Raw genomic sequence first — 12,120 nt, forward strand, 5'->3', positions numbered from 1 at the left:
CCCTTTAAAAAAAATTGTAATGCTAAAGGAGTTACATGGCCTTTCTGGTTATGTGATCACTATTTAGATGCACTTTATTTTTTTTAAGCATTACATTTTAATTAAATGTAAGAAGCAATGTTCCCTTTAAGCTGTGCGCATGCGCGGCCGCGCAGTCTAATTGACGATGAAAGGGTAGGGTGATGGCGCTGCCTAATAATATAGGTGTGCAAAGGTGTTAGTGAGTGATGTTACAGAGAACTGAAGGTGCAGTGTGATAATATAAAAGAGTAGCAGCACTATTAAATATTTAATGTATAGATGTCGGTAGACATTTAAAGTGATGAGTGCTAATAAGTGTAAATAAGGAAATAATTAGTAGGTGATGAGAAAGATCTGAATAGTATCTAGATCAAAGGAATATATGCAAAAAGGTGTATCAAATATAAATCAAGACATAAACTGAATGCAATCTTAATCATGCAGTATAGACTTATTAATAAATTAAAGTGCTCTGTGCGTTGCAAAATACCCCGTTAATACCGCACACTGTGGTATAGAGGTAAGTGAAGAATAAATGAAACCAAATATATAACATCCAACAGCAACGAAAAAGTCCAATATGGGTGCTTAATGTCTATGTGACAAGTGTGGTGGCCAAAAATAGACAAAGTTCAGATGTAGATAGCAGGTATTAATACTCTTATGGTTAACTATATGGAGTGACCCCGTGGTGGGCGGTGAGGTGCTGGGTGATCCCTCTGATAAAAAGCTCACTCACCAGAAATACCCACCCCACACAGGGGTATAGAGCGGGTATGTAAGTGTATCCTGCGGCAGATGAGATCCTCATATCCTCGCCAACTCCTGGGTGGGGACGTCCTGGAGGTAATCTGGAGGGTCCTAAATGGATGGTTCCCCAGGGAGAGTAATCGGGATCTAGTGGGCTCCTGTCAGTAGGTAGTGGGCGTCCAAAAGTATCCCCGGGGTGTCACTCGCAGTGGTGTACCAGGGGTTAATAAATAAGGCACATAGCGTGATACCGTATGAACAAATTTAATGATAAAACGTTTGAGAGGTACTCACAATTCGACCAAACCGACATCGAGGCTTGGATTGCGTTTGCGCTCCATCTACATGACTGTATGCATATATCTTCCTTTCCGAATGTGAGTACCTCTCAAACTTTTTATTATTAAATTTGTCCATACGGTATCACGTCTAATTGACGTCCGGCGCAGCACAAATTCAGACCGCTCAGCCGCATGAAGACGGTGAAGGTAGTGAGCAGTGCGCTCCGAGAGTCCGCCCATTGTGTGACAATAGCGAAAGAAAATTTGCTATTGCCACACGGATCCTCCTTCTGGCCAATCAGGGAGCGGGTCCTCCCGCTTCCTGATTGGCTGAAAGGCAAACCACCCCATGCCATTGGTCGAGGTCCGAGGAGGAGGCGGGAGGACTGAGGAGACGCGGGGACGCGGGGACTGAAGAAAGGCTGCCGTGAGGTAAGTGCACGGGTCTTGCGGGGGGAACGCTGGCATCTCTGCATTGATCGGGGGCAATGCTGTGGGCACTCTGCAATTGATTGGGGGCAATGCTGTGGGCACACTGCATTGATTGGGGGCAATGCTGTGGGCACTCTGCATTAATTGGGGGCAATGCTGTGGGCACTCTGCAATTGATTGGGGGCAATGCTCTGGGCACTCTGCAATTGATTGGGGGCAATGCTGTGGGCACTCTGCACTGATTGGGGGAAATGCTGTGGGCACTCTGCAATTGATTGGGGGCAATGCTGTGGGCACTCTGCATTGATTGAGGGCAATGCTGTGGGAACTCTGCAATTGATTGGGGCACGCTGGTCACTCTGCATTGACATCCCCCCCCCCCCATTGCTCAGTCTAAAGGTTTGCGCTCAGAAATTTTTTTATTTGCTCAGCACAGTAAAAAATTAAAGGGAACATTGGTAAGAAGTATCAATACAGAAAACCATGAATAGTAATTTATGATGATATATTCAATTCAGCAAAGGAAAGTATTGGAGGAGAGTTTATAGAAGTCTTGATGTTCTCAGACCAGCCCACCCCTGATGGCACCAAACTGTGGGCATGGACTGGACAGCAGGGTAAACATAGAGTTGCATCGACATGGAATGAAAACTAGGGTCATTTAGATGCACTCTAAAGCTAAACTAAAGTCAACTATAGAAAACTTACAAGCAGGCATGCAATCTCTCTTCTGCAATAAAATAACTTACCTACCAGTGTTCTGTAGATATACACTGAGCGGCGCATGTGCCTCTCAGTTTACACTGGCATCCGTAAGAAGAAAGGGACAAGATGCCAGTGCCAGTGAAGAACCTTGCAGATGTTAGATCATTGGTGAGAAGGTGAGTATTGTATATTATATTTCCACTTTAAACAAAAAGCAGGTTGACAGCACTGAGCTACTGAGAGCTCCATCTTGTGGTTAATCTACAATCTTTAAACGACAACAACAAAAAGTATAAATACTTATAACTGAAAAGACTTTTAATTTTTCCCTTAAGGGGACACTACAGAACTTTCCTGACCTGAAAGTGATGAATAATTCCATAATGGGAGACTGCATTATAAAACCTTACACCACTTTTCTGCCCCTACTTCATGCGCCCAAAAGATTTAGGGTCAGAGGCCACTGTCCTCTAAATACCTTCAACTTTCTTATGCATACTTTACTGAATTGACCCAGTTGGCAAATAACAGAAATAGGTTAGAGACCTGCCAGATATACCTGCTAGATCTTACAGCAGATGACTGGGATGAAGGCGTGACTACTTACCTTACCGATGTAGCACCCTACAAGGTAGGTGCTAGGTAAAGTATAGTGGGCCTTAGCTGCCTAACAGCAGGTTCATGATTTTCAGCTGGGCTGTCATGTCTCCCAGGTGTGGCTGCTGAGGGGGGAGTCTCCCCACTTGCTCCATGGGAGGATTCCCATTGGGCAGTGGAGGAAACCCAATCAGAGGCACATTCAGGCCTGTATCTACCCCAGAAGGCAGATTCTGCCACAGAGGATTCTGAGAGTGGGTATAAGTTTGAGGGGAGCACATGACGCAGTGTCTTTGGTGGAAAGCAGAGTCCCAGGAGGGAGAGTACGGCTGTCTCTCCTCCTGTCAGAAGGATCGGGTGTCTCGGGTGGCTTGCCTGAGAGTACAGAGAGAGAGCTGAGCTGCAGAGAGGATCCCGTGTGCCGAGGACCAGCGGAGAAAGAGGGGTTCAGTTCCAGGAAAGCATTCCAAATTCGTGAGTACTGTGAGCTACCCCTAGGGGTCTGTCCAGCTTAAAGGGGACCACTCCGATGAAGGTCCCTGGGATCCAGGAGCTAGCAAGCGGTAAAGGGGGTGCCTAGTGAGAGGACCCTGAAGTATCAGAGGGGTGCCTAGTGAGAGGGCCCTGAAGTGTCAGAGGGGGTGCCTAGTGAGAGGACCCTGAAGTGTAAAGGGGGCCCCAGCGGTTGGGCCCTGAAAAGTTAAGTGTACAGCATGCAGTGTACAGTGTTGAGAGTTGCAGCATCACAAGCAGTTACAAGGAGCTACCCCAGTCAGTGAAGGGCTGGAGGGAGCTGTTCACCAGACTTTTGAGCTAAACAGAGTGTCAAGAGTCAAGTTTATTACAGTCCTGGATCTTCTAAGTTAACCAGAGTGTTAAAGTCAAAGTTCTAGCTCAGTTCAGCAAAACAGTATCGTCAAGTGCCAGGAAGCATTGGTCGGCATTCAGCTGGCGTCAAAGACAGCGCTAACAGGCATTTTTCTGTAAAGAGTCCCAGTTAAACCTAGTTGAGCCAGAGGAGAATCCCACTCATTCCCTTCTCCCATCCCCATTACAAAATAAACAAAACAAACCAAAGATGCCGGAATGGTCATTGTCTCCAATCTCACACTGGGGTATTCAACTTAAATGTGTTGGAAGTGTTACCGGTAACAATGGCAGACCCATATCAGGCCCAATGCCTGGAAAACCTGCTACACCTACTGTATATGATCTCCACCAAAGATCGCTTCATTTAACTCAAATTCCTTCTTAGGGTCTACTGCACCTCACAAAGATTAGCCAATATATCTCTGACCTCTAAACCCCTATGCCAGACATTGGTGGGCTCATTCCTACATACTGTATGGTCTGGACTTTCCCGCTACTTCGCTCCTACGCATTCATTTTGTGCGCCACTGTCTATGCTAGGAGAGAAATACTTGGAAACCACCCTCCTTGCCCATTGTATTGACCGTGCAGTCCTCCAATAACAATATACTGACCCTGTACGTATGAGAATAGGAGTTAACCCCCCAAAAAATTATTTGGAATGCATGGACTGATGTCTCTGTTTCCTAAGTTGTTTTTCTGAACAACTTCTAAATGAATGGCTCCTGAACCACTAGCTGTCTTGATGAAAGATCCTCTGCTGTAGACCAAATTCCCTCTGAACCTAAACCAGCTTTAGGGTTTCCACTGTGGCATCTAAGTCCCCCATTTGGTGTGTTTCACTGAGGGTGCAGGTCAGGTTAGGAGTCCGCCTTGGCTCCATGTAAACTACAGAACAAATAGAGCAAAAACTCAACCACCGCACACCATACAAGCCCAGTGTGTAATAAGTGATAGCAGCCTCAGCCTAAATCCATCCAGGCAATGCCCCCCCCCCCGACATGTTTCGCCCCACCCTAAGTCCTACTTTATAGTCTGCATGTGCCTCTGGCTTGCCCAGTTACCACATACAGCTCAAACAAATTTACATAGAATCTTTGACTTTTTACTAAATTGTCTCAAGTAATTATTTCCTGTGTGGGAGAAAGGTCTCTTGTATCCATACCTTGCCAAGAAAACTCAACAGATAGTGACAATAGGAGAGCTAACCAAAAGGTCACCATGGACTCTATGGAGAGACAAGGTAGTAGAGCACTGGACTCTGTCATAGATGAGTATCCTTTGGGTAATGGGAGTCTTCAATATGAACAGGCAGCTCTCTAATATTCCATGGCCATACACTGGGTTCATGGATTGGAGTCTTTGAGTCAAGAGAAGGGTATATCACAAGATTTTAATATATCAAAAACAGTTTATTCATTGCTAACATAGTTGTAGTAGGCTTAATCATTTGCTACTGCATACTCGTAGGAAATCCATCTTGTATCCAAATTCCCTCCACTTGAAAGTCTCTGGAAAAAGGGGGCCATTTGATATCCCTAAAATGAGTTGGAACTTCCTAAGAACTTTGCGACTAATAAACAGTTTCTTCAGTATTTAAATCTTGAACTCCATGTCACTGGAGAGACAGCCGTTGTCTCTGGCATGGACAGGTTAGGACTTACCTCACCCACATCTTGATTTTGGAATGTTGACAGGTACAGAATTGTGTACAGTTACAATCAATCATTTGATCATCTTTCCACCAGTAGACCTACCTCACCACCTTGGTGCCATTCCGGATTACTTGCATATCCACCATGCAGCCACCGTTCACATATGCAGCTAGGTTCAGTTCTGAGAATTCAGCCTGAAATTTAATAAAAAATAGTCACACATTTGAGAGGAAAATGCATTTCTTATAGTGGTCTTTGACATATCTACTTGTGCAGTGAATACAGCCAATAGAACTCACTCACAGCAAACCAATGTCTGATTAGGGAGGAGTTACTGCTCTCACTCATTCACTTGCATACATTTCAGCTTGTGCTACTGAGTACTGTAAACAACAGACTTTGTTCAACAATTTGCAAAGAGACAGAGGAAAACATGAAAAGAAGCCTTAGATGGCTGAAAATGGAGAATATAAAATATTATCATGCAGAATTTATTATCTATCTATCTATCTCAGTGTTTTATCCTAAACATAAAAATCAACAAGAAAATGCACAAAATAATAATACTTCACTTTATAGATCATCAGTTACACTAGTGGTGGACAAAGGCTGGACTGGAATTCTGCGTGCCTGTCCACAACATATCTGCACCCTAGTTCTTCTAAACCCAAAGCAGACTTTTACATTTTATAAAAAGAAAAGAGCATTTTTTTTAGAAGACTGAATAATAACATGTCTGTTGCTGACCAGCTCCAGCTGTCTGATGTCCACAGGAAAGCTGTGCGATTAACCTGCTCAGAGTTTCCTGTCCAGTACTATATTTAGCAGAATCAGATTTTTGTTCTTCCTATTCCAGAAGTTTCTGCAGAGATCCGTCACCCTTGGCGCTGCACCACTCAATGTGACAAGACAATCACTCTAAACGGCTAAGCCTGATGAAAGGCAAAGGCCGGGCTGTACATGGCATAGAATGATTTTCACTTTGATCTGATTACAGATGGACGATGAATTTGGATTGCCCAAGGTAAAGAGAATCAACGTAAGGGCAACATTTACTCTGACTTGTCCACACTAAGAGCTAAATAGCACAATGATGTGTATCCCTTCAAAGTAGATGCAAACTGTAACAGAATGACATTTGCATTCCTCTGTGCAGTGTGTATAATAGAGAATTGCTTTTTTTTTTTTTTTTTTTAACATAAAATACTGTTTCTACCTTCTCCCTTTCTACGTTTTGCTGCTTCTCAGTGCTGCTGATCTCCTGTTGTCTCTTTAGAGCCACTTCATGCCTACATGCACTCCAGGGATGGTTACATGGCATTTCTCAAAGTGGGTTTGCTAATGGTGGAAACAGTGGACCATGCCTAAGTAATATATGTTGGCTTGGCTGCGTAAAGGCACTTTTTACTGAAAAACTGCCTATGCAGAGAAAGGATGTCTGTATACAGTGGCAACAAAAAGTATGTGAAACCCTTGGAATCACCTAGTTTTCTGCAGTAATTTGCCACAAAATGTGATCTCATCCTCATCTAAGTCACAAAGACAAAACACAATGTGCTTAAACTGATAACACACAAACAATTCTGATTCATCCTGTCTTTATTGAACACACCCATTAAACATCCACAGTGCTTGAGGAAAAAGTAAGTGAACCATTGGAGTTAATGACTGGTTGAAACTCCTTTGGCGGCAATGACTTCAAACAATAACTTTTGGTAGCTCTCAGACCTGCATAGCATTTAGGAGGACTTTTTGTTCATTTCTCATTACAAAACTTCTTCTGCTCAGACACATTTGTAGGATGTCTGGTGTGAATGGCTCTCATGAGGTCATTTTAAATCATCTCTACGGCATACCTCCCAACTTTTGAACTTGAGAATGAGGGACATTTTAGGGAGATCGTGACCTGCAGATTGCGTAGCGCACTGCAGCAAAAAAGTGGGTGTGGTTAAAAATAATCATGGGAGGGGCTTAAAGACAGAGGTTAAACAAAACTTGGGCTTCCCTGTACCTATAAAATATGCTTTGATTGCTGTGCCACAAGCTGGAGTCTCAGGGATACATATAAACCTCAAAAGGATCACTAAGGCACATGGAAAGTCAGCAAGAAAGGATCACTATGGTACATGGAAGGCAGAAAGGATCATTATGGCATGTGGACCGCAGGTAGGATCACTATGCCATATGGAAGGCAGGAGGGATCACTATGAAACATGGTAGGCAGGAAGGATCACTGTGTAATATGGAAGACAGGAGGGATCACTTTGGCACATGGAAGGCAAAAAAAGATCACTATAGCACATGAAAGGCAGAAAGGATCACTATGAAACATAGTAGGCAGGAAGGATCACTATGGCACATAGAAAGGCAGGAAGGATCACTATGGTACATGGAGGACAGGAAGGATCACTATAGTACATGGAGGGCAGGAACAATCACTATAGTACATGGAAGGCAGGAAGGATCTCTATGGCACATGGAAGGCAAGAAGCATCACTATGGCACATGGAAGGCAGGAAGGAAGGCTCACTATGGCACATGGAATGCAGACACGAAGGATCACCATGGCACGTGGAAGGCAGGAAGGATCACTAAAGCACTTGGAAGGCAGGAAGGAAGGATCACTATAGCAGGCAGGAAGTTTCACTATGGTACATGGAAGGCAGGAAGGATCACTATGGTACATTAAAGGCAGAAAGGATCCCTATGACACATGGAAGGCAGGAAGAAAGGATCCCTATAGCACATGGAAGGCAGGAAGCATCACTATGGCACATGGAAGGTAGGAAGGATCACTATGACACATGGAAGGCAGTTAGGATCACTATGGCACTTGGAAGGCAGGAAGAATCACTATGGTACATGGAGAACAGGAAGGATCACTATGGCACACTGAAGGCATGAAGAATCAGTATGGCACACGGAAGGCAGGAAGGCGAGATCACTATGACACATGGAAGGCAGGGAGGTCACTATGGCACATGGAAGGCAGGGAGGTCACTATGGCACATGGAAGGCAGGAAGGATCACTATGGCGCATGGAAGGCAGGAAGGATCGATTTGGCACATGGAAGGCAGGAAGGAAGGATCACTATGGCACATGGAAGGCAGGAAGTATCACTTTAGTACATGGAGGGCAGGAAGGATCATTATAGTACATGGAGGGCAGGAAGGATCACAATGGCACATGGAAGGTAGGAAGAATGGATCAATATGGCACATGGAAGGCAGGAAGGATCACTATAGTACATGTAGGGCAGGAAGGATCACTATGGCACATGGAAGGTAGGAAGAATGGATCAATATGGCACATGGAAGGCAGGAAGGATCACTATAGTACATGTAGGGCAGGAAGGATCACTATGGCACATGAAAGGCAGGGGGCAAGGATTGCTATGGCACATGGAAGGCAGGAAGGATGGATCACTATAGCACATGGAAGGCAGGAAGGATCACTATGGCACATGAAAGGCAGGAAGGATCACTATGGTGCATGAAGGACAGTAAGGATCACTATAGAACAAAGAAGGTTGGAAGGATCACTATGGAATATGGAAGGCAGGAAGGACCACTATGGCACATGGAAGACAGAAAGAAACACTATGGTATGTGAAGCACAGAAAGGATCACTATGGTACATGGAAGGAAGGATTACTATGACACATGAAAGGTAGTAAGGAAGGATCACTACGGCACATGGAAGGGAGGAAGGAAGGAACACAATGGAAAATGGAAGGGAGGAAGGAGGGATTACTATGGCACATGGAATGCAGCAAGGAAGGATCACTATGGCACATGGATGGCAGGAAGGAAGGATCACTATGGCACATGGAAGGCAGGAAGAAAGGATCACTATGGTACATGGAAGGCAGGACAGAGGGATCATGATGGCCATGGAAGGCAGGAAGGAAGGATCACTATGGCACATGGAAGGAAGAGGGAGAGTGAAGAGTTCACTCACCGGAGGCTGCCTGGTCTCCGGAATCTCAGGCAGTGACATCATGTACACTGCTCTAAATAACCCTACCCACATAACCCCTTCACAAGGACAACACTGGCTGCACATGGGGGATTGTGGGCGGGCACAGGGGGACATGGGGAGGAGGTGGAGCTGACCTAGCTTCCCTCCTCTCCCATTTGAATGGGTTGTAGAGCAGGCGGGCAAGCTGATGTGTGTGTGAGTGGGAGGTAGGAGAACTGTGCTGGCGGCGCACTAAGCGAGTCTCAGCCTGACAGCTGCAGCACAGAGTGGCACACACCTGCCAGATGGACTAGTGGAGTCAAGTGTCGGAACTTGTTCTGTCACTAGGCTCTACTGCGGGATTTAGCCCAGATTCACAGGACAGTCCCAGCAAATCCGGGACAGTTAGGAGGTATGCTATGGGGGGTAAGGTCTGGGCTCTGACTGGACCATTACAAAAGGCACATTTTCTTTTTCTGAAGCCAGTCTGTGGAAAATGTATTTTTATGATTAGGGTCATTGTCCTGCTCCATCACCCAGCTTCTACTTGGCTTTAGCTGATGGACAGCCACCCTGACATTATCCTGTATGATATTCTGGTAAACTTGAGAATTTATTTTCCCCTCTATGCTGGCAACTGGTCCAAGCCCTGAGCAGTGTTGGGGTAGTTACTCAAAAAATGTAACTAGTTACTAGTTACTTCTGTAAATTGTAACGAGATTACTTTACTAGTTACTGCATTTGAAAAGAAACTTCACTACGTATTACTTTACTTTCCTCTTTCTTAATTGACCGTGTAGAAGAAGATACATGACACTCTTTCTGCATAGACTTTATTGTATAAACACAGGCTTTGGGAAACATGAGAACAAAACCTGAAAAAACAGAATAAAACATGAAGTGCAACAAAAAGTCATAAACTTCATTCCTCTCTACTCTTCGAAATAACGATTGTATCGCACGGCTTGGGTAACGCAGGAAAGCGCGTTCCTATAGCCTAGTAAAGTAGTGTAGTTACCTCCTATAGCCTAGTAAAGTAGTGTAGTTACTTCCTAAAACCTAGTAAAGTAGTGTAGTTACCAATATTAGTATTGTAACTAGTTACATTACTTAGTTACCAAAAAAAGTAATGTAGTTACTGTAATCAGTTACTTTGTAACTAGTTACCCCCAACACTGGCCCTGAGGCAGAGTAGCAAGCCCAAATCAGAATGCTCTCTCCGCCAAATAGTACTTCACTGTTGGGATGATGTTTTGATGCTGTGCCCTTTTTGCGCCATACATAGTGCTGAGTATTCTTCTTGAGCAATTCAACTTTTGCTTCATCAGTCCAAAAAAAACGTTCAAAGCATCACTGCGGTTTGCCAAGTTGCTTTTCAGAAGACTTCAGGTGCCCAGCAATTTGTTTTTTGAAGAGCAGTGGCTTCCTCCATGGTGTTCTGTCATGTATACAGGATGTATACAGGATACAGGTGCATCTCATAAAATTATAATATCATAAAAAATTACATTTATTTCAGTAATTCAATTCAAAAAGGGAAACTCCTATATTTTATATAGATGTGTTACACACAGAGTGATATATTTCAAGCGTGTCTTTTTAATGATTATGACTTACAGCTAGTGAAAAAAAAAACAAATTCTGTACAGTATCTCAGAAAATTAGAATATTACATAAGACCATTAAATAAAAAAAGTTTTTTTTAATACCGAAATGTTGGCTTACTGAAAAGTATGTCCATGTACAGAACAGTATGCACTCAATACTTGGTCGCATTTTGCATGAATTACTGCATCAATGTGACGTGGCATGGAGGCGATCAGCCTGTGGCACTGCTGAGGTGTTATGGAAGCCCAGGTTTCTTTGATAGTGGCTTTCAGCTCACCTGCATTGTTGGGTCGGTTGTCTCTCATCTTCCTCTTGACAATACCCCACAGATTCTCTGTGGGGTTTAGGTCAGGCGAGTTTGATCATTAACCACTTCCTTACCGAGTCATGTAAAATGACGTCGGCAAAGTGGTTGTCTAGATCCGGGCCGCCGTCATATGACGTCGGCCCGTTCTAGCTGCTACTGCGCGCCCCCGGCGGCGCGCAGCGGCGCGATCAGGGATGAGGCTCGTCCCTCGGACATAGCCCATCACTGATCAAGGTAAACAGCCAATAGAAATTGGCTGTTTACCACGTGATCGGCTGTGTCAATCACAGCCGATCACATGAGCGGCTCCAGCACGAGCCGCTCGTTCTCTCTGCAATGCGCGCCCCCGGGGGCGCGCAGAGCAGCGATCGGGGACGAGGCTCGTCCCTTGGACAGAGTCGATCCCCGATCTAGGTAAAGAGCCAATGAAATTGGCTCTTTACCACGTGACCGGCTGTGTCCAATCACAGCCGGTCACAAATGTCAACAGAGAACACGGTAACTAGCTGTCACCGTGTTCTCCTCCTCACACACTGATCCTGTGTGAGGAGGAGATTGTGGTAACAGCTAGTTACCAATTACAGTGCACCCCAAACACACTGATTGCCCCCCCCCAATAAAGAGCACCTGTCACTAGCCCATCAAAGTACCCGAGTACCTGTCATCAGGTACTCAGATGACAGGTACTCGGGTACTCTGATGGGCTGGTGACAGGTATTCGGGTACTCTGATGACAGGTACTCGGGTACTCTGATGACGGATACTCTGATGACAGGTACTCGGGTACTCTGACGGGTACTCGGGTACTCTGATGACGGGTACTCGGGTACTCTGATGACGGGTACTCGGGTACTCTGATGACGGGTACTCGGGTACTCTGACAGGTACTCGGGTACTCTGATGACGGGTACTCGGGTACTCTGATGACGGGTA

General features: G+C 45.0%; 1 protein-coding gene across 1 annotated transcript in view; it reads right to left on the reverse strand.

Moving 5' to 3' along the window:
* SYN3 (synapsin III) overlaps window positions 1-12,120 on the reverse strand; it is a 594,890-nt gene that overhangs the window by 388,451 nt on the left and 194,319 nt on the right. The window contains exon 4 of the mRNA XM_082255354.1: window positions 5,414-5,505. Within this exon, the coding sequence (XP_082111480.1) occupies window positions 5,414-5,505 (92 nt within the window). The remainder of the gene's footprint in view (window positions 1-5,413; window positions 5,506-12,120) is intronic.

This window comes from Pelophylax lessonae (genome assembly GCF_965119305.1).
Source record: "Pelophylax lessonae genome assembly, chromosome: 4".
Classification (NCBI taxonomy): domain Eukaryota; kingdom Metazoa; phylum Chordata; class Amphibia; order Anura; family Ranidae; genus Pelophylax; species Pelophylax lessonae.